At 41.9% G+C, this 23681-nt stretch overlaps 1 protein-coding gene across 4 annotated transcripts in view; it reads left to right on the forward strand.

Moving 5' to 3' along the window:
* KCNN2 (potassium calcium-activated channel subfamily N member 2) overlaps positions 1–23681 on the forward strand; it is a 323776-nt gene that overhangs the window by 145961 nt on the left and 154134 nt on the right. For 3 of the 4 annotated variants that reach the window (XR_009502375.1, XM_059916898.1, XM_059916899.1), the window contains exons 2-4: positions 2908–3109; positions 3986–5274; positions 5895–5990. Coding sequence is in view for 2 of the 4 variants with exons in the window: in XM_059916898.1 (XP_059772881.1) it covers positions 3088–3109; positions 3986–5274; positions 5895–5990 (1407 nt within the window). In the remaining 2 variants the exon portion in view is untranslated. Of the gene's footprint in view, positions 1–2907; positions 3110–3985; positions 5275–5894; positions 5991–23681 lie in introns of those variants that run through there. The other variant, XM_059916902.1, reaches the window with a different exon arrangement.

Raw genomic sequence — 23681 nt, forward strand, 5'->3', positions numbered from 1 at the left:
AATCCCAGAAAAACATTTACTGTGTAGGTCAAAGTATCCCTCAGAGCACTCAGTGTGGGAAACAGATGCCCTGGACCCCTGCATCAGCTGTTCTGACTGCCTTTGCAGATAGATCAGAAACATTCAAATTCCAGAGTCCTGCATTTTTAAGGAACAGAGAGAGCACAGACTAATAATTCTTTTGAAAAAGAGAATTATTTTTTAGAAAAACCATTGGCATAATATAAATCTGCATAAAGTGAGGGATCGAGTGCGAACAACCTAAAGCTTTTTTCCCAAGCCCCTGTGGTCTGGGAAAACCATTCTTCCAAGACTGTTGTTAAGTGTTTGTGGGGTGCTTTGGGGGTGTTATGTGTATGTGCCTGTCCACAAGTTTGAAATACAACAAATGTGGAAAAGCAATCTTTCTAATCCATAAGAAAAAAAAAAACCCAGGTAATTTTTACAAGAATGTGACACTGGAAATAAAGGTATTTAACTGATAGTATTTGAAATGTATTTTGTGGATGAGTATGACCTCTGGTGTTAAACTAGAGAAATTCCAGCACTTATATATCTTAATGACAGAAAGAGAAGCAAATGCAGTTTTCCAAGAGCTTATTATTGGAGGTTACAGGCCCTTGTATTGTGACCTTTCTTTCAATCTTTCATCATTCTCTCCCTCTCTCCTTCCCTCCTCACTCTCACAAATATGAGTATTTACTATGTGCTAAGTACTATCCACATGGAAGAATATTGTCCTTGTTGTTCTAACTGCTTAACTTTACATGTCGCATCTATAATCCTATATATGGGGAAAAAAGCAAAATTATGGTATGCTATATGAAAAGTTTACATATAAGCTTAAAATCCATTTGTTAATTTTATAAAGAAAAGAGGATTGATGAAAAGAAGAACTTCTTAAATGTGCCCCTGTCATAACCCAATAGTGTAAAATGCCCCAAACAATAAAATTATGAGGATTCAGGCTAAGAGTAAAACAAAGTTGTTGGGGCATCTTGTCCCTTTTCATCACCATACTAATAGTGGATTATTGTACTCTCCAAATACAGACATTTATTAGCAAGAAGATTTTTTGAGTGTGTGTGATCAGATAATTCCCTGAAACAGAAAGATGATAAATATCTGACTGACTTGCTCTCCTCTTTCTCCATCACAGTGGGTTTTACATTTCTATATTATTTGATGAGCTTTTGTAAGGCACTGGCTAGGTGGAAGCACTGGTAATCTGAGTTTTGGTATTCTGACAGTTCCTCATTTTGTTTGCCAAATCTCCATTTCTTTCTTACCTTGTGCACCCTTTCCTCCCCTGATCTCCCTCTGTGAGCAGTGGCAACTCCATCACTGTCATAAATCTCAGCAAACACTCTTTGTTTCTACATGACTAAAGGCACTGCACCTAATCTGGTACTAAGGCATAGAGAGATACATGGCAAAAGATACAATAATTTTTTCCCTGTTATTTTATCTATGGAACTTCCTTGAAGCTTTGAATTTGCTATTTGAGAAAGTCAGTTTGACAATAGAAGATGCAGCCATTACTTTTTTGTTTGTTTTTTGCAGCCATTACTTTTTTAAATGACATTTTAATAACTTTAGAACCTTATATCTAATTTCATGCTGGTAACAATTATTGTGATATTTGGAGAGGGGATTGATGTAGTCTTTCAACAAAATTTACCAAAGGTTAATGGAAGTATTAATTTACCATGATAAATGTATTTGATGTATTTAGGTTTGGAAGGATGAGTCAAACTTTTTCACTTAGTCAGCTATGTGTAACAATGAGAAGAAGCTCGTATAATTTGTTATAAAGTGAAAATGAATGTATTATGGATTTTGTGCTTTAGTTGAATTTTGTTTCACACCAGAAGGTTGAAAATTTTTTAATTTGGAAGCTTTCATTGTAATTTCAAATTACTCATTAGAATTGTTTTTAATAGTCATGTTCACCACACAATTCATGCAGATCTATTCTGCTACCACAAAGATTTTATGATCAAAATTCTAAACAAGTTTTATTAAATTACCAAAAATCATAATGGAATATAAAAATAAAATGCTGTCTCCAGTTTTTAGCCATTCAAATTCTAGTTTTGACCAAGACTACAGAGAAATGCAAGTTCTATGGGACTAAAAGCAACCCTCTCCCTTTTTTTCTTCTGGATCTGTTTACTTGCATGCACAAAAAATTAAAATTGTTTAACTCATATCCAAAGGATATCCTAAAATGAATTATTTACTCCAAGGCACTGAAAACGCAAACTCTCTCTTAGGAGCGGGTACCTGGTAAGCAACTTCAGGGTAGCTGCCGAGTAGAATATCAAGAAATTGGATCCAGCTGAGAATTCCAATTACCTAATGAGGGTGATCCGCTTTCACTTTAATTTCTAACTCTCTATAACTTCTATCATAAAAATCATGCTTTAAAATCACGATTTAAAAGGGAAACAAATATTCAACTGGCCAATGTATTTCACTCCCTTTTCTGGAGACGGGAATCTCAGCTTACAAAGAAATACAAACGATATGGACTTAAGATGGAGCAGTAACAACGAACCCTTGAAAGGGTCCCCTACCGCTTTGTGTTAGTATATCGCCCAAAAGAAGGACACATCACAGGAAATTTGTGAGACACAAAGCGTAATTTTTATTAGTTTATTAGCAAATAAATAAATATTACACCTAACTCTAGCAAAACTCTAGCACTGTCCCCAGGCAGCTATTATTCAGTCCGAGTTATTAATAATTTCCTAGCCAGGCTATGACTGCCGGTGTGAATCAGCCCGCGCCAGGCCCCTCTCCATCCGCCGCCGCCGCCGCCGCCGCCGCAGTCAGGGCTTGGCACAGCAGACGGTAGGTGTTTGCGCCTCAGTGATCCGCCTTTGCTTTGTGTCTGTGCTGCAGGTGTGGAGGAGGAAGAGGAACAGAAGACAAGCTGGTGGCCGGCGGTCGCTGAGCATTCCCCAGACCCTCGAGCAAGCCTCTTCTCCAAGGCAGGAAAAGCCCGCGGACCTACCCACTGGGGCGGCCAGAGGGCCTGAGCGCCGTAGCCCAGGACCTGGCGGCCGGGGGCGCCAACCCCTCATGTTTCACAGAAGGCGCAAATGTGAGCAGGCAGTGGCGGGGAAAGCCCTCCTCCCCCGCCAGGGGGACCCGGGAAGCCCGCGCGGGCTCCTCCCGCGGACCGAGGGGATCCCCTCCTCCGGCCCCGCCCCCATCCTCCCCAGGCCCAGGCGCCAAGGCGGTTAACCCTACCCGCGCCGCATCGTATTAGGGCGAGAGCACCGCGCAGCCAATCCCGACTCCCCGGCGCCAGAGACCAGCGGCGTGGGGAAGATCGGTGAGCCGGGCCCGTTCGGATCTCGCAGCGGCCAAACACGGGCTCAGGCCCCGGGGTCCTCACTAAGCCGTGCTGCACTGGCTTAGCTAGTCGTCAAACTTTTTCTCTCCAAAGCGGGTGCCCCCGCAGTTATTTGGCGGGCAGCCGGCAGCCCACTCTCAGCGGGACAACTAGGGAGAAGTGGGCGTGGGGCGAGGAGGTTGCAGTTCTGCAGCTCTAAGAGGCGTGCATGCCGGTGGAGGAGTGGCCCGGGTTCCGCACTGTTCCCTCGCCTGACCCCCTGGCTGGGGTGGCTCAACGTGCTGCAGTGCCCGGTGCAGGGGATCTAGACTGCGCGTCCGGCACTAGTTAGGGGGGTGGTGGCACGGGAAGTGGGGGACGCCTGTTTTTTCCTCCTCCCTCTGCAGACCCGCTGCACTACCTGGGGGCTCCCCATCCCTGCTGGTGCTCACGGGTGCTCTCAATCAGTAGGTGAAACCCCCGCCTTCACCCTGTCCTGGCCTGCGCCTCCGAGGGTTTTCATCCTGCAGATTCCACCCCCCCCCCATCTCTCTCTCTCTCTCTCTCTCTCTCTCTCTCTCTCTCTTTCACACACGCTCCCCTAAACCGCGCGCGCCGCAAACTCAGTCTCGGTCCCCGCAGGTGATGTCATGCCCATTGTTTTGGTGAGCCCAACCAATCGGACGCACCGCCTGGATTCTACCGGAGCCGGCATGGGCCCTTCCTCGCACCAGCAGCAGGAGTCTCCGCTCCCTACCATAACGCATTGCGCAGGGTGCACCACCGCCTGGTCTCCCTGCAGCTTTAACAGCCCTGACATGGAAACCCCATTGCAGTTCCAGCGCGGCTTCTTCTCGGAGCAGCCGCCACCGCCACCGCGCTCCTCACACCTGCATTGCCAGCAGCAGCAGCAGAGCCAGGACAAGCCGTGCCCGCCCTTCGCGCCCCTCCCGCACCCTCACCACCCCCCGCACCTCGCGCACCAGCAGCAGGGCAGCGGCGGCAGCAGCCCATGCCTCCGGTGCAACAGCTGCGCCTCCTCCGGTGCCCCGGGGGCGGGGGCGGGGGATAACCTGTCCCTGCTGCTCCGCACCTCCTCGCCCGGCGGCGCCTTCCGGACCCGTACCTCCTCGCCGCTGTCAGGCTCGTCGTGCTGCTGCTGCTGCTCGTCGCGCCGGGGCAGCCAGCTCAATGTGAGCGAGCTGACGCCGTCCAGCCATGCCAGTGCGCTCCGGCAGCAGTACGCGCAGCAGCCGGCGTCCGCCTCCCAGTACCACCAGTGCCACAGCCTGCAGCCCGCCGCCAGCCCCACGGGCAGCCTCGGCAGCCTGGGCTCCGGGCCCCCGCTCTCGCACCACCACCACCACCACCACCACCCGCACCCGGCGCACCACCAGCACAACCAGCCCCAGGCGCGCCGCGAGAGCAACCCCTTCACCGAAATAGCCATGAGCAGCTGTAGGTACAACGGGGGCGTCATGCGGCCGCTCAGCAACTTGAGCGCGTCCCGCCGGAACCTGCACGAGATGGACTCCGAGGCACAGCCCCTACAGCCCCCGGCGTCTGTCGGAGGAGGTGGCGGCGCGTCCTCCCCGTCTGCAGCCGCGGCCGCCGCCGCTTCGTCCTCAGCCCCGGAGATTGTGGTATCTAAGCCGGAGCACAACAACTCCAATAATCTGGCGCTCTACGGAGCCGGCGGAGGAGGCACCGCTGGAGGCGGCGGCGGCGGTGGCGGCGGCAGCGGGCATGGCAGCAGCGGTGGCACCAAGTCCAGCAAAAAGAAGAACCAGAACATCGGCTACAAGCTGGGCCACCGGCGCGCCCTGTTCGAGAAGCGCAAGCGGCTCAGCGACTACGCGCTCATTTTCGGCATGTTCGGCATCGTGGTCATGGTCATCGAGACCGAGCTGTCGTGGGGCGCCTACGATAAGGTAAGTGCTCGAGCCCTTTGCTCACCGTCCCCGGACCGCAGAGCCGGGCACCGGGTGGTTGGGATGGGCGCTGGTGGGAACTCTCTGCCTGCCAGTTCCGGAGCTTTTCCCGGACAATCGGAGGTGTTCGCCGGGACGGCGAGCACCGCTGAGACTCGCTTCCCTAATCCGCAAGGCAACTCTGGAGAGGAAGCTTTTCCGCGCGCAAAGTTCTGGAGGCAGTGAATGTCCAGCGCGTTTGGGCACGTTAAAGAAGTGATTTCAGGAGTCGGTGAGGAAAGCATGCTCTGTTCCCCTCCTGGTGCTCACGATGTCGGAGGCCCCTTTCAAACCCAAGCGCTTAAACTCAAGGATAACTTCCTCTCGGGTTTCGAGAGCCACGAGCTGCGCTTGGGTCTGTGTTGTCGCGGACCCCGCTGCTTGGCCTTCCGGGATCTCCTCTCTCACTTTCCTGTGAGGCCAAGTGATCTGACAGATCACAGAGCCGAGACAGGTGCCCCTACCCCCATCCTCCTCCTGGGAGTTCAGGTCCCCTTGCTGGGGATTGACCGACCCCCCGGATCTTAAAGGTGGTTAAAAGTGCTTCTTTTTTTAAAAAAGTGCTTCTGTCTGTGTTGCAGGCGTCGCTGTATTCCTTAGCTCTGAAATGCCTTATCAGTCTCTCCACGATCATCCTGCTGGGTCTGATCATCGTGTACCACGCCAGGGAAATACAGGTAACTTCGGGGTTCTGCTGTTTATGAATGACTCCAGCCGGGGGAAGTGCAAGGCAGCAGACCCTTTTTCCAAGCTCTCGTGTCCTTGCTTGAGGTTACAGAAGACACACGCTGTATTCTTACCTTAGCACCTGACCTGTTCTTTCAAGAAGTTAAAAACAAAAAACAGTGCAGCGTGTAAATGTGCAGTAGTTTCCAGGATGTATTTGTTAAACCTTTCAGATTTTCCCCTCTCTTCTTTAGGTAGATCCACTTCTCCATATCAGTCACTGTATTTGTTTTCCTTAAGGCCAGTTATGTAGTAGCCTTAATCTGCCAGGTAAATGTGTATTCTTGTCTAATAAACGTTTAACAAGATGGGTGGGTCATTATGGAAGATTGTGCCCATATACATCACCTTCCATGACTGTAGCTTAGAGAAGAAAATAGGCCCGTGATATTCCTTGCTAATGTGTATCAATAAGACAAGAAAAAACCTCTGACATTTTCTATATCTTACTGTAAAGTTGAAGAAAAAAATCTGTTGTAAATTAAGAATACAAATTCTGTATATCTGGTAGTTTGGTAGATTTTCAGGTACAATCATTACATTATTTATTAAAAATGTCATTTAAGAGCAAAGGCCACTGCCCTTGTGAGTGGACTTGTTAGGAAAATGTTTGTTTTGTTTAAATGCATCCAGGAACTCTATTGTTAGATTTGACTGTTACTGACAATTTCAGAATAGTCCATCTAAAATTCATGGGTTGTCTTTTAAGTTGTTTATTTTGCTGTAGCTTTCAGTTAAAGGAATATTAAGGTTTGGGAATAAAATAACTAGAGTTTTCAAAAATTAAGAGAGATTGAGATTTTCCAGTTTAGAACTTAGCACTAATATGCATTTTCTGATTTTTTTGGATCAGGTGTTAGGCATTTGGCTGAACTAGTAAACCCTCGAATTTAGGCTGCTTTCCTTTAGGAGTTGCCATTGAATTTAAATAACTTAGCATTAATTATAAGTTAAATTAATTTTAAGTTAGTAATTTGCAGAAACATACTAAATATGGAAGAAACCAATTTTAACTATTGCCCAAGCAAAATAAAGATACACATGACCCCACATGAGGAGGGAGAAATTACTTCATCATGCTTTCAAATTTGCAAAGACTTTGAAAAGTGTGATTTTGAAGGAAGGAGGACAGAGAATGAGAATTAGAAAGAGTGAGAATATTTAGAGGTAAGTAATAAAACTGCACTGCCAAAACAAGGCAAACACATTTGGACCCTTTAAAGTTTTAATAATTTACACAGGTCCATCTTTAATTCAGCACTAATGATCGTGGGCTTTTGAGATTCTTTCAAGCATTTTAAAGTAATACTAAAATGTAACTTAAGCATCATGAGAGTATCTTTTCATTTTGACTTGAAGGGTAGACACTTAAGGCTGGGGAACAAAATAGGTCTAATGGCCCTCTGACTTGGTTTACAGATGAGGTACCTGCAGTCAGAAGAGGTGACCAGCTTTCCAGATCTCAGAGCTAGACAGTGCAGAGCGTGACCAGCCCTGTCCTCCTAGCTTCCACCCAGAATGCTTCCTGCTTCCTCTGCCACTGCTTGTTAGCAACCCTGAACATGGACATGTCTTTGTCTGTGGTTCCTCTAAATCCAAACGTTTGGTATTTGAATAGGGTTAGACTTAAACGGTTTTTCTAAAATCTTCTTAGGTATTTATAAAAATCAAGTAATTTAATTTTTTTTTTTTTTGGCTTGAAGACCAGAGTAGTTTTATTTAATCCACCCTAGAAAGAGACCTTGCTGTTTTGTTTTTTTTTTTAATTAAACATCAGTTTTCGTATTATTCCTGTTCCTTCTGAAAAACACACAGCTAAACAAGCATTCAAGGCGGAGGACATTTGATGGTATTAACACCAAGAACAAAGTGTCTTCCTGAAAATGCTAACCTTTTAAGAATTATGGGGAGATTTTTTTGAAATAACTTACGAGAGTTTGTGAGGACCAAACATTGGCCATTAACATTGGCCAGATGTTAATTACGTGTTGTAAAAAATTTTTGGTACCATATTAGAACTCTTAAAACTTAGAGAAAGTAATACAAATAAAAGAAGTCATATTTTTAAAGATCATTTCACACTTGAAAGAATTCCACCCCTGGCTAATTTTGAGGACCATTTCTGTTATACAAATGCCTAGATATATTGATTACAGTACGAAGAGCACGGGTGATAAAAATGAAGACATGAATTCCCCCTCTAAGGGTTATAAGCACAGTGAACCTCTTTATTGTTGGGGCAACATAAATATCACAGAAATTTAGATTTTTATAATTGGAATTATCTGACCTGATACATGGTTTCTGCTAAACCAACCACACTTAAGATAATTTCAAAATGGATGCTCAGGTAATATCATTTAGTTGTTTTGGAGGTAACTTTTACATTCAGTGTTTAATCTAGAGTGATTTTTGTTTTCCTCAAGCTGAAGTTCCAGATTCTTATCTGAGATGCTTTTTTTAAAAATATGAAATGGAAAAGGACCAAATAAATGTGGAGACCCTGAGCTGGAAATCAAGAAGCAGAAAAACATGTTCTAATTTATCCAGAGAGTAGTCAGTGATTGCTGCTGAAATAGTTCACTCTGAAACACGGTAAAATCAAGTGCATAGGCTAATGTATCCATGTGTGGAAAATGATGAATTGAGCCCTTTTTAACTTATTGATGTCACTGCTATAGATGTACTTCTTTCATAAGTTGTAAGCAAATAGGTACTTCTCAGTTTACTATTAAGAATTCCAAGTATATAGATTAGCTTTGAGTTAAGGAACACAATGCAGGGGTTATGCTGCCTTTCAGAGCATGTTCTTGGGCATAGCATGCAGTCTAATGTGACACTTCCTCTTTTTCTTTTTAGCATAGCAGTATGATGATTGGATAGTGAGAGCTAGCTAGTATGGGTTTCTGGTACATGGTAGGATTTCTTGCTGCATTCAGGAAAAGTAAGTGTTATAGCCAATGTTCCGGCTCTCTGTCCACCGGAATTGCTTTAACGAAGCTTGGGGAGGCCCTGACATTTCCATGGAGAACCTTGGAAAGCAAGTCAATGTGACCTTTTATAAAATGTTTATACACAGTCTATCAAAATAAGATGGTTCAGTGAGTCATGGACGGAAGTGCTTGAATTAAAATAGTGCGATGGGGAGGCTTTGTAAGAACTTAGCTCAGTACATTTCAGCTTTGGTGTCATTTTTTTCAGTACCACAGACAGCTCAATGCACCAGGCTATAGTTTGCTCATTTCACTAATTTTACATCCCCCCAAAACAAAAATGAAATTACTTTTTTTTTGGGTGGGGGAGGTCAGAAAGGTTATATAAAATCAGATTTAGTGGGAGCAGATTTTCAGCTAAGTAGATATTAGATTTTTTCAAATAGACATTTGGCCTTACTTTCTATATTCATCAGTAAAGTCAAAAAATGATGAATAGACACATAAAATAAATTTTAGCAAATGCCTTTGTATCACAACCTTCTGACAAAGGAAAAGTACTATGGGGATTGTTTTATACAGTTTGGAGAGGTCACTTGATACTAAATAAGTAGCTTCCCCACCTCAAGTCCAAGGTCAAATAATAGGAAAAACAGGCATGATTTCCTGGGACTTTTCTTTTTCTCCCCCCTCTTCTGTAGGGTTGGAAGCATTTCTTTGATGGCATACGAACAAAACAATGTTCAAGTACTCTTTAAGATCTTCAACATCAAATAAGTTGAATGTAGATTGCACTTCATCTTTTCAACTTTAGTGTACTTGACTTTCTCTTGTGGAAGCAATTTTAGTTGAAAGAGTTGTTTAGTATTTTGAGATAGGCAAATGCAAGATTCTAAGTTGGGAAGAAAACCCCTTGGACTGTCACCTTTCTGGTTCTCATGGGATTTGGCAGAATGGAGAGTACTATACTTTAAAGTTGAAAATGGTTTTATTTCCTTGGTTTTGTTTTGGTAATAATATAATTATAGAATAAATAGCACTAGGGGAAACACTGATTTTTCCCTGGTACCTCTTGCAGTGGAATAACTCTACACATTCTTCTTTAAGTTAGCTTTTCAGAGATGGATGATATACATCTAAAAGTGGAGGAGCAGAAATGAAAATTTCCCCTTACCTGCGCATGTAGGCCACACAGAGGGGGAAGGAGTGAGTAGGGGCTGGGACCTCAGCAACCTCGGAAGTCTCCTGGACTGGTTGAGGAGGGGTGGCTAAGTGCCCACTGAGTAGACTCTGGCTCACCTTGTGGAGAGTGGGAAAGAATGCTCGCTTTCCCACTCCTGCAGAGAGCAAGTAGATGCTTCCAGACTATGCAGAGAATACTGCATATAGTTATTATTCTTATTAATAAAATAATAATAACTACGCATAGTGAAAATAACTAGTACAGAAGAGCTTAAAATAAATACGATAGTCACATTCTCAGTCCAGTGTTTCAGAGACAACCGCTTTTAAATTTCTCATACACTTCTCCAGAATTTTCAAAAATGAATATTTAGTTGTGTTTAGAGACACACATACTGTGCTTTTTTTGCTTAATATATCTTGAAGGTTTTTTATTGTCAGCACATGGAAACCCATCTCATTCTTTCTTAGCAACTGTTTATTATCCCATTTTATGGATGCACTGTGGCTTAGTGTTAAGCTTTTGCTGTTATAAGCCATAATAAAAATGAACACTCTTGTATACTATTTAAATCTATTAATTAGGGGATACACATATGGTATATATCCAGCAGACAGATTGCTGAATCAAAGGGAGTTTGTATTTTAAATGGAAAGGTACTGCCCACCAGCCCTTTAGAAAGGTCGAGTTCTCATTCTCTGCTTCCCTACACATTATTTCCCCACAGCATTGTTAACACTGTATGTTATAAAAAGGAATTTTAAATATCTTTGGCTCTGTAAAGTTTACTATCTTCCTGAAGAAACATTTTTTTTTTTTTTTTGGTGAAAAATTCCTTAAGGACAAAGCTCATGGCCTCATAGGCTTATTTGCAACATTTTGCAATATCTAGTGGTGCATTATCTAATCTGCTGACAAAATGACCAATCCTTGTAAAGGTGCCATCAGAAGCAAGCATTGGCCACATTTTTGGTTTTTTTCCTTTAAAAAAATTTAGAGATGAAGGAAGCTGAAAGAGTAGAAGGAATGGTCTTCGATTGGTCTTTAGGTCTCTCGTATATCTATAGCATGAGGGAGAGAAGAGTTAACTCTTTGACTGTAAGACTCCAGAAGATCATGAGGTGGTTACCTTGCCTGAATTGCTTTGTTGTGTGGTGGTCAGCTCCACAACCGCTGTCTATATTGCCAGCAGCTTCTACAGAGTTGTAATGAGACTCTCAGTCCCTTTGACTTCGTGTGTACCCTGTAGTAACGAAATCACTCAGGACCAATTTTCTCTGCCTGCCTGTGTAAAGATCTCTGCATTATTAACGGGTGTGACACTAAATAAAGCGATCCTGGTGTGTTTACAGAGCAGCATCACAAATGAATGAAGAGTGGAACTTTAGGTTTACTGCAAGTGGGTTCGCTTGATCTGCCAACTCGTTTCTGGGCCACGTCTTGTACAGCTCGGGAAGGAGGCCACTGTGGGCTGTCATTGTCCCAGACCACATCTGGCAGGGTGGACAGAGGGAGCCTGCACTGATTTAACTTCAGGAAGTTACTTTTGGTCAGGGTACAAAGTAGTTTCATGGGGCCGTTTTAGTGAGAATTTCTGCTCATTAGGAAATATGATGTTTGCTACTTTGGGAGTATGTGTTTAACCTGAAACTCCTTTAGAATTCTCTTTATAGAACTGGAAACTGTGTGGAGAGGACCTGAATTGTTATCTGGCCCAGGATCCCACCCAGCATGGAAACTCCCTTTATGTCATCTCAGATAAAAGTGGCCACCCAATTTCTGCTTGAACCCTCTTCCCATGATGGTCAGTTTGTCTGTACAAGGCTGTCCATTCCATTGCCAGACAACTCTTAATTTTAGGAAGATTTTCCTTATGTTGGGGGTGAAGTCTGGTTTTATTCCTTCCCATATTCAACATTGAAAAAGTTTTTGAGCTCTGCTAATACAATGAGGAATAAGACAGTAAGGTTCCTTCCCTTTTGGAACTGACATTCCAAGCAGGTGGGGTTAAGGAGAGAGACAAAAATTAAGTAAAGGAAGAAAATCCTTGGAAGTTGTGATAAGTGTCATAAAGGGGCCATGAAAGGCTGTGATAGAAAATAATTGGGGGCAGAGGGTTGTACACATCAGACAGGGTGGTCCTGGGAGCAGTCTCTAAGGAAGTGACTTTTAAGCTGAGACATAAAGGAAAAGAAGTTACCAGCTATTGGCAGAGTCTGGAGGAACAACCTTTTCCAAGCCCTCGTGACTGAAAGGAGTTTCCTGCACTTATACAATTGAGAGCAAACAAGTGTGGCCCAAGCAGGGCGACGGTAGTACTGGATGGGGTGAGAGGGGATAGGCAGGGTTCTGATGCTGAAGGGTCCTGAGGCCATTATAAGAATTTTGTGATGTTTCCTTCAAAATGCATGAGGCCATCATTAAAGCACGGAAGAGTCATGATCCAGCTTACTGTTTAAGCAGACCTTTTGTTGAAGCTCTGAGGAGATTGGTCTGGAGACCCTTGGCAAGTCACATTGTAGAGATGACGCTCACTTGGCTTGGGTAGCAGTGGTGGAAATGAAGAGAAGTGGTCTGATATAAGACCCAGGTTGGAGGTAGAATGGACGTCTTAGTGATTGGATATGACAGGTGAGGGCAAGGGATGATGCAAAGATGATTCTCAGGGTTCTGATTGGAGCATCTGAGTGTGTTATGCTGACAGGGGAGAACTCACATTGAAGGGTAGCTTGTGGAATCAGGAATGCTTCTGATGGAAGTGCTTCTGATTATACAAGAGAACCCTGAGTTCAGAGAAAAGGTGTGGAGTAGAAATTTAAATTGGCGAGTAATCAGCGTAGAGACTATTTAAACCCGCAGCAATTGATAAAATCACTGAGAGAAAACAGAGGAATGAGAGAAGAAGGTCGAGAGCGGATCAACCTCTGACATCTAGAGGTTGTGTGAAACAGGAACTAGAGAAAAGAGATAAGAATGACTTGTCCTAGAGGTGGTAATGGGAGTGTTGGAAGGAGGGCACAGTGCTGTGTACTGAATGCCATGAAGTCAGTTAATACCGGGTAGAGAGGTGCCTTTTGGCAAGTTAAAGGTCATTGCTGACCTTGATGAGGAGTTTCAGTGGAATGGTAGAAACAGAACGCAGACTGTAATTTCCAGTATAACAGTTATGAATAAATTGATTCCCCCTCTTCCCAGAATTACAGAGCAAACATTTAAATATTGGTTAGGTCCCTTTAAATGCCCACCTAATTAAATAGTCCCCGTTTCTTTGAATTTTCCTGATCAGGCTTAGAATGTCCCTGATCATATTCTTCTGGACTTATTCTGTTTTGTTGAATTCCCTCTTCGAGTAAGGTCAGAAATGTACTCAGTACTTTCAGATGGGATCTGCCAGTGTACTTGTTACCTCCGTTCAACAAAAATCCTCCATTATGCCGACTGTTATTTAGTCTAAAATGGTCATGGCATCACACAAACTGTTGCCAAGCACACTTGTAAAATTGTTAACTGAACTGATTGTAGGGCTTTACATTTATTCACTCTGTTAAATAGCATCTTGGTTTCAGGTGAGTGTTTTAGCCCGTCAGAATTATTTGAATCATAATTGTGATGTTTATTTGACACTTATTTAGGTTTGGAAAATGCTGTGCATGGAGGGGGCTCTGGCATTGGCAAGACCCAAATCAGTGCTAAATTCTGTTCCAGAAACATGGTCAATGTTAGTGGCTGTTACCCAGTTTTCACACATCCAACTCTTCTTCCTAGCTTCTCACTAGCCATGGCTTTGAAAAGTGTAGCTTGGGTACCCATGCCCAAGGCATGAGTGAGCCACGGTCAGAGCTGAGAAGTAGGACCTTCTTTGTAGTTAGTCATCTGTTCATCCATGATATTTGGTTCAGCTTTTCACGTACTAACAACTCTCTGTACCCTGACTATCAGCCAGCCTACGTTTCTTTACAAGAATGTCGTGAGGACTGTCAGATCCCTTGCTGAAATCCATGTATTCTTTGCAGTCTCATAATCTGCCAGTCTATTCATGATATCCAAGAAGGAAACAAGACTGATGAGCTTATCATTTTAAGCATTATAATATATTAGGCTTCATGACCAAATGCCTTTTCTCTTAAAAATTTTGTTTTTCTCTCCAGATTATAAAATTAGGAAACATTTATGTTAGAACTCTGTAAAACATAGATAACATGAAAAAGAATATGTTAGTTTAATCTCACCACCCAGAGATAATTATTATTGTGATATAATGTATTTATATGAAGTAGATGGACCTGATATTTGCTATATATCAGGATAAGGAAATTTAGTGTTCTTTTCATGTAATTTTCTATTCATTTCCCCATGCCATTAAACGTTCCAATTTCTTTTGCATCATATAGCTATAAGCAATTTAATACTTTCCCTTATTTTTGGACCCTTAAGAAAAATTAGAAAGACCCTATTTAAAATATTTGTATAATAAATACTTTTGCAGATGAACTTGTGTAAGCACCTCTGATGATTTCCTAAGGATAAATTGCCAAGGCAGAAATTACTTAGTTAAAGGATATTATTTAAGGCAATTGAGAGTTTGTCAAATGGTCCTTCCAAAGGTTTATATCATGCCTTTCATTTTTAAAGTACTTACAAACCACTTTGTTAAATAACTGATATGATTATTTTCTGGAGTGTCTAGGATCAATTTACTGATTAGTATTTTGAGTACTGTCCTACTTTGTGAATCTAGAAATGTGCTTCCCTGGACTCTCCTATAGCTTCCTATTTCTCCATGATTTTGGTTTCTAAATCTTGGCTAACCAGGTTTGTAAAAGGGTATTCCTGCTTAATAATTAAAGTTTATATAGAAATGATGCAAAAGCAGTATTGGAAGATAACTTTGTCCACAGATGTTCCCAGTCTTTGTTATTATAGGAAGCTGTTAAAACCATAATTTCTGAAACTTTTCTCGACAAACTTTCCTGCTGAGCAAAGCAAAGCAATCAGACTCTCCTTTGAGTTGTTTACTGTTTTTGCAGCATTGCCTCGTGGCTTTGTGTGCTGCTTCTGGAGCCCAATCTGTCTGGGCTTGTACCCAGCTCTGCCACTAATTAGCTGTGTGACCTTGGACACATTACTTAATCTCTCTGTACTTCACTTTCCTCGTCTGTAAAATGGGGAATATAGAGTACCTCTCTCATTGGGTTGTTGTGAGGATTGAGTGTATATATTTGTGTGTATATATATATAAAGCACTTCGCATGCTGCCTGGCATGTGGTGAGGGCTATTTAGGTGTCAGCTGCTGGTTATTGTTAGCTATTACGGGGTTCGTTGGGGTGGAAGGGGAGGAATTGGAGCCCAGCTTCTCTGGGCTCTGGGCAACAGTGATATTTTTTTCTTCTTCTACAAGTCGTACAGGAGGGAACAGAAAAAAAAAAAAAAAAGGTGTGCATTCAAACAGTGTTCATTAGTTTACTCACACAATCTAGAACAGGGGTATGTGTGTGAGTTCTTTTTTTTTTTTTTTTTTTTTTTAATAAAAGCTTTGATCTCCATTAAGGACAGCCAATATTTTTTGTAACTTAGTTTAGATTTTCCCTGTGGGCAAGTTGGCCGTCTCAGGAGGTAAGTGTTCATTTCGGTTGTCAGGTTTCAGATCAGTAAACTGGTGTTGGAGTACTATAATGTTAGGGCTCACCAGTTTTTACCAAAATAGCCGTTTCCCCTATAAACACACCATAGGTGTGGCTTCTGGCTGGAAGCTAGGCTCTTTGTGAGCTACATTAACTCCTTCAGACATCCAGGTCACAGCCGATGGCATCTCCTACTAATTCGGACCCTGGTGACTTAAAAGAGTTAAGTGCAGCGCCCTGAAAAGTAAGCAAAGGGAATAATTTGATAATGGAAAATTCTGGTATTAAACCCCTGCTGAAAGGATGAGAGGTAATAAACAGCCAAAGGCATATGTATAAAGGCATATGTAACTGACAGCGTTTCTGTCTGTATTCATTGTAGGTCTACAGGATATTTAAATAAAAAGCATTTTTTTCTTTTTCTGGATTAGGTTTATCTCTGGCAAGAGTTTTGTTTAGTATGCCACCACCCTCAACCATGCTTGGAGTACCTTGATTGGAAAGAATTGAGAAGAATTTTCGTGTGTCAATATGACAAGTAACATCTCAAAATATACTTTGTTCAGTGATTGGGTTTACTTTTTATCAGACAGCTTATATCTTCTCTTCTGTTTCATTTCAAATGACCATTAGTTGAGTCTGTATTATCTCTCTTTTTGAACAATGTGTTATTGTTGGGTGAGTTTTTTTCTTTGCTTTTTGAATTTATAAAACACATTGAGATTCAGACCTTATAAACTTTGAACTGAACTGTGTAGACAAGTGTTAACAGCCAGTGTTTCACATCTATAATTTTGTCATGTGCTTTCTTGAATATCTGAGCATTTTTACCTAGTTATGTATTTATCTATAATGGTTATCCAGAAGGTATTAAGATGGGGTTGTTTCCAAGCAATCTGACTATTGAAATTTGGACATGCATCTACTGTTGGTCTTATTCACTGAGGTAGTCTTCTTTCTATCAGGAAGTTGTTGGTCTTCCAGGGAAATTGCATGCAATATTTATATATTAGTTTTGACACAAGCATACTGAATTTTGGGGAGGAGGCATTAAACACCATAGTGTGGTTGTCGTGGTCTTGGGTAGTGCTTTTTTGAGGATAGCGTCTGCTGTCAAGAGGGGTAAAAAATACACAGGTGCTAATCCTTAAACTGCTTAAATTTTTGTTGAGTGAGTAAGGGAAATTATATCCCAGTATTGGATTTATTCTTAAGGTCACAGATCATTTAAAATATTGAAAAATAATAATTAGGCTGAATATTTATTCAAGTTGCATACATATAAAGTGATATAAAAGTGATGGCTGCAGGATTTATTATAGTCACCTCATGCCTTTTCACAGGTATATCTAGTACTTCCATACATATACCCAAGCAGAGTTATTGACTGAACACTTAATTTCATTTATGTGGATTTAGCTATGAAATTTTAAGACAAAAAGTCTTGGCTTCTAGAAACTTACCTTAGGTCAATTTTCATACCGGTAAATCCTCCCATATTTGGAAAAAATGTTTTTATGTCAAAGAGCATGAATTGCTTTCTGTTCTTTGAAGCAAAAACAACTGAAGATATATTTATTTAGTTAAACGTGCTGTTAGTTTAAAGCTTCAGCTTATTGCTTAAACCTGTGGGTAATATTGTAAATTTTAATGCTGTCGTTGAAAATTATTTTGAATAGAATTTTACTTCTTTCCTATTAGTATTTTAGTCAAGAACCCTCACTATTTGTTCGCATTTGTTAATGTCAAAGAGGGTACTTAATGAAAATGCATTTGGGCAGACTTTCAAAAATTAAGCAGTAGTAATACAAAGAGAAATCTCTAATTTGCTTGTTTTGGGGGTAAAAAGCAACAATACTGTATTAAGGCTGAAAACTATTTTTCAAAATATCTTTGATTTGGAATCCACTGGCTCTTATAGATTTTTTAAATATCATTTTTTAAAGGCTTAATCTTCTGTATTCTTTTTTTTTTTTTCTTTCAGCATATCTGCTTTACACAGTCTTTTTTATCCTTTTTGACAACTATTCCTATTTTTCGGTTGTTATGTTTGGGCCGTGTTCTGCTTCACATCTCAGAATGTGTCCCTTGGGTGCTCCTTACATTGGGGGATGAAGATCCAGCCCACTCGCTGTCATGTTCACTGTCTCGCTTAGTCTGATGCTGTATACACAAATTACTTCAGTGGCAGCTATTTCGAAATCATGAATCCATTAAGTGTGTCTCTTTGCAGTTTTATACAGCTGGCCACAGAGGGAAAGTGGATGTGTGTTTAGGACTTAGTCCCTCAAGCCCATGTCAGAACATCCTGAGCAGAGACCACACAGCACAATCAGTGGTGAGCATTTTCTCTGCAGCGTTTTCCCAAAAACAAGGTGTCTTTTCTGAACTATTGCGCAGGAACACACGTCACCACAGCAAGATGATCGGTGTGATGGAGGGTGGGATGAGGGCTCATCTTCAAGACCTGAATTATGATATGTTGCCACATGGGAACCAAATTCAACAAATACAAAGGAATAGGATCAGATCATGTGACTGATGGGGTGGAGGTGATGAGCTCAGATACCCCAGTGATATGTGCTCTAGCTAAATTCCCAGGCTGAATACAAATTTTTATTAATTCGCTCTCATTTCCTCTCTCCTCTATTGGTATAATGATGACCTGTACATTTACAGTGGGGTCAAAAAGGTTGATGACTTTCACCCTTTTTTCTTAAACACAGTGGGGAAAATTACAATGAAGTGCTACAGGTCTGGTCCTCTTTACCAAAAAGATAAGAAGAGCAGGATTTTCAAATCATCTCATTGACTTGTTTTAAATTTGCCCATTGATTCATTTCTTCTGAGGAACAGCCCTTCCTACCCAGCAATCTCTGAGGTCCCTGCTGGGTGTTTTTACATAACCCATCCCTCTCAGCTCCTCCAGCTTTGTTTTTTTTGGTTTTTTTTGTTTTTTTTTAACATCTTTATTGGAGTATAATTGCTTTACAATTGTGTGTTAGTTTCTGCTTTATAACAAAGTGAATCAGTTATACATATACATATGTTTCCATATCTCTTCCCTCTTGCATCTCCCTCCCTCCCACCCTCCCTATCCCACCCCTCTAGGTGGTCACAAAGCACCGAGCTGATCTCCCTGTGCTATGCGGCTGCTTCCCACTAGCAATCTATTTTATGTTTGGTAGTGTATATGTGTCCATGCCATTCTCTCACTTTGTCCCAGCTTACCCTTCCTCTGCCCCGTATCCTCAAGTCCATTCTCTAGTAGGTCTGTGTCTTTATTCCCATCTTGCCCCTTGGTTCTTCATGACCATTTTTTCTAAATTCCATATATATGTATTAGCATATGGTATTTATTCTTCTCTTTCTGACTTACTTCACTCTGTATGACAGTCTCTAGGTCCATCCACCTCACTACAAATAACTCAATTTCATTTCTTTTTATGGCTGAGTAATATTCCATTGTATGTATGTGCCACATCTTCTTTATCCATTCATCTGTCGATGGACGCTTAGGTTGCTTCCATGTCCTGGCTATTGTAAATAGAGCTGCAATGAACATTGTGGTACATGACTCTTTTTGAATTATGGTTTTCTCAGGGTATATGCCCAGTAGTGGGATGGCTGGGTCATATGGTAGTTCTATTTTTAGTTTTTTAAGGAACCTCCATACTGTTCTCCATAGTGGCTATATCAATTTACATTTCTACCAACAGTGCAAGAGTGTTCCCTTTTCTCCACACCCTCTCCAGCATTTATTGTTTGTGGATTTTTTTGATGATGGCCATTCTGACTGGTGTGAGATGATATCTCATTGTAGTTTTGATTTGCATTTCTCTAATGATTAATGATGTTGGGCATTCTTTCATGTGTTTGTTGGCAATCTGTATATCTTCTTTGGAGAAATGTCTTTTTAGGTCTTCTGCCCATTTTCGGATTGGGTTGTTTGCTTTATTTGATACTGAGCTGCATGAGCTGCTTGTAAATTTTGGAGATTAATCCTTTGTCAGTTGCTTCATTTGCAACTATTTTCTCCCATTCTGAGGGTTGTCTTTTGGTCTTGTTTATGGTTTCCTTTGCTGTGCAAAAACTTTTAAGTTTCATTAGGTCCCATTTGTTTATTTTTGTTTTTATTTGCATTTCTCTAGGAGGTGGGTCAAAAAGGATCTTGCTGTGATTTATGTCATGGAGTGTTCTGCCTATGTTTTCCTCTAAGAGTTTTATAGTGCCTGGTCTTACATTTAGGTCTTTAATCCATTTTGAGTTTATTTTTGTGTATGGTGTTAGGGAGTGTTCTAATTTCATTTTTTTACATGTAGCTGTCCAGTTTTCCCAGCACCACTAAAATTCAACACCCATTTATGGTAAAAACTCTCCAGAAAGTAGACATAGAGGGAACTTTCCTCAACATAATAAAGGCCATATATGACAAACCCACAGCCAACATCGTCCTCAATGGTGAAAAACTGAAACCATTTCCACTAAGATCAGGAGCAAGACAAGGTTGCCCACTCTCACCACTATTATTCAACATAGTTTTGGAAGTTTTAGCCACAGCAATCAGAGAAGAAAAAGAAATAAAAGGAATCCAAATTGGAAAAGAAGAAGTAAAGCTGTCACTATTTGCAGATGACATGATACTATACATAGAAAATCCTAAAGATGCTACCAGAAAACTACTAGAGCTAATCAATGAATTTTGTAAAGTAGCAGGATACAAAATTAATGCACAGAAATCTCTTGCATTCCTATACACTAATGATGAAAAATCTGAAAGTGAAATTAAGAAAACACTCCCATTTACCATTGCAACAAAAAGAATAAAATATCTAGGAATAAACCTACCTAAGGAGACAAAAGACCTGTATGCAGAAAATTATAGGACATTGATGAAAGAAATTAAAGATGATACAAATAGATGGAGAGGTATACCATGTTGTTGGATTGGAAGAATCGACATTGAAAATGTCGACAGTGAAAATGACTCTACTACCCAAAGCAATCTACAGATTCAATGCAATCCCTATCAAACTACCACTGGCATTTTTCACAGAACTAGAACAAAAAATTTCACAATTTGTATGGAAACACAAAAGACGCTGAATAGCCAAAGCAATCTTGAGAAAGAAGAACAGAGCTGGAGGAATCAGGCTACCTGACTTCAGACTATACCACAAAGTGACAGTAATCAAGACAGTATGGTACTGGCACAGAAACAGAAATATAGATCAATGGAACAGGATAGAAAGCCCAGAGATAAACCCACGCACATATGGTCGCCTTATCTTTGATAAAGGAGGCAAGAATATACAGTGGAGAAAAGACAGCCTCTCCAGCTTTGTTTTCATTGGGGAGTCTTCTGGGAGAACACATGCTGTGTTTTGAGATTTCCAATCGTGTCAGGATTCTCTAGCTGACTCTGAACCTAGGGAACAAGTTGAGGGTATGTGCTGATCTCTAATACCCTTGGGTGCATCACTGTCGTTGGAGGGAGGACAAATAGGCACAGATATAACATTTTCCGATCATGGTGCAGCATATCTGGTGCTTGTACTTGGGTTTATGCTGAATGTTAAAACTTGATGTAAAGTAGAAGAGCCACTGCCTGGAGGTAATAGATGCCACCTGTCAGGGCCTGTCACTGTCCACCAGAGTGTGGGTGGCAACACAAAATATGCCCCACCCCCCAGAGGACAGTGTAGGAGGAGTGGTCATATAGTCACCTTCTAACTGGACAACCACATGTGCTTCTGGGAAGCAGCCCAGGGTGGCGTTTAACTCTGCCTCTGGATCCAGACAGATTGGGGTTAGAACTCAGCTTCACGCTGGGTGACCATGAGAAGAAAATTTGACCCCTCTCAGGCTCATTTTCTTTATTTGTAAAATGGAAATGAGAATTATACCTATCTCACTAGATTGCTTTGAGGATTCAGTGAGACAGTCTTTATGAAGAACCTTGTGTGATACCTGGCACATTGTAAATGGCACATTCAATAAATGTTAACCCCTTCTATTACTACTCTTCCATCATTGCTATTATTAAGCAAATATTATAGCCCAAGCAGGGAAGCAGAGCCTAGAGTCTAGGAGGATCTCAAAGTGGGAAGGGGGTTGGATAATAATGTATAATATTTCAAGGTAGTTGAACCATGTTCTGGTAAGAGGGAGGTTGGGCAGAGAAGGCAAATACTTGATTAGTTAGGGCAGGGGGTTGGCACACTATAGCCCATGGGCCAAATCTGGCCTCCTGGGTAAATCCAACCTGTTTTTATAAAGAAAGTTGTATTGGCACACACTTGTTTACGTGCCGTATACAGCTACTTCTGCACTACAACTTGCACTACGGGCAGAGTTGAGTGGTTGCAACAGAAACCGTTTGGCTGCAAAGCCAAAAATATTTACTTTACAGAAAAAGTTTGCCGACCTTTGAGTTACAGCCCAGGATGGCCAACAAGGACAGAGAGAAATACGCACAGAAGTGTTCCTTCTGCCTTCGTTTCATAAGTTACTTTATTCCTTTGCTCCAATGTTAGGCTTCTTAAGGTATGTGATGAGCAGAGGTTCAAGTAGACCTGCTCGCACCTGGGAAATGCACATTTCTGTAGGGGCGAAGTCTTGTGCTGTGATACAAGCCCTCAGTCTCCCTGTAGGATCTGCACTCTGGGATTGAGGTGAATGGCCTGTGGGAATTAGAGTTACATCATCACAACTGAGTAGAATGGCTGTGGTAGGAACTATCAGTACTTTCATGGGGAGTCTGAGTGGGAGCCTCAGAACTCAGAATCCTTTCTGGTGGAGGCCAGTGATGAGACACTGGGCCTGTGTGATCCTTGGTGCTCTGTAAGTTAGTCTCTGAAAAGCTAGGCTGGGGGTGGTTTACATTCTTATGATCCTGTTGGCGTTTGCTGACCTCAATTAGGAAAGGAGGCGCATTTGTTTCAAATTTTGAAGAAAGTGTTTTAACTCCACGTTTTATCACAAAAAAAAGCACAAATTAATTGGGGAAGCCATACAGAATGTTGGCTTTTTTCTTTAGGTCTGGAATTCTGGCTGTATGTATAATTTATTAATTTGTGGATTTCTGTTCCCCAGTGATTAAAGTTATAATATATTTCTTTTTTTTTTAATTAATTAATTTATTTATTTATTTTTGGCTGTGTTGGGTCTTCGTTTCTGTGCCAGGGCTTTCTCTAGTTGCGGTGAGCGGGGGCCACTCTTCATCGCGGTGCGCAGACCCCTCACCGTTGCGGCCTCTCTTGTTGCGGAACACAGGCTCCAGACGCGCAGGCTCAGTAATTGTGGCTCACGGGCCCAGTCGCTCCGCGGTATGTGGGATCCTCCCAGACCAGGGCTCGAACCCGTGTCCCCTGCATTAGCAGGCAGACTCTCAACCCCTGCGCCACCAGGGAAGCCCCAGAGTTATAATATATTTCATGTGGATCATCTCCATTCTCAGCTGCCTGCTGGGCAGCTCCCCTTGGAAGCCCCCAGGCCCTTACCGTTCGCCCAATCCTCCTCCTTGCCCTCTCAGGCTTGCTATCTTCCAGAAGACACTACCAACCACCTAGGGCCCCACTGAGGACCCTTGCTCTTTCCTCCACTCATCTCCCCTCCCCACTCGTCACCCCCGGTAGAGTCACCGGGTCCTACAAGTATTTCCTCCTTAGTGTCTTTTGAGTTACCTCTCCTTTCTGGTCACATTCTCAGGGGCCTTGGTTTTGTGTTTCCTGAACTTCAACTTTTCCCAGATCCTCCTACAATCTCTACTGTGTTTACATTTCATTAATATTTTATGTTTATATTATTTATAGTATGTATTATATATTATCTGCAACATATTTTATATACAATTACATGTACATATATAATTACATATATTGTATATTGATATGTGTATAATA

The sequence above is a fragment of the Balaenoptera ricei genome, chromosome 3, assembly GCF_028023285.1.
Source record: "Balaenoptera ricei isolate mBalRic1 chromosome 3, mBalRic1.hap2, whole genome shotgun sequence".
NCBI lineage: Eukaryota > Metazoa > Chordata > Mammalia > Artiodactyla > Balaenopteridae > Balaenoptera > Balaenoptera ricei.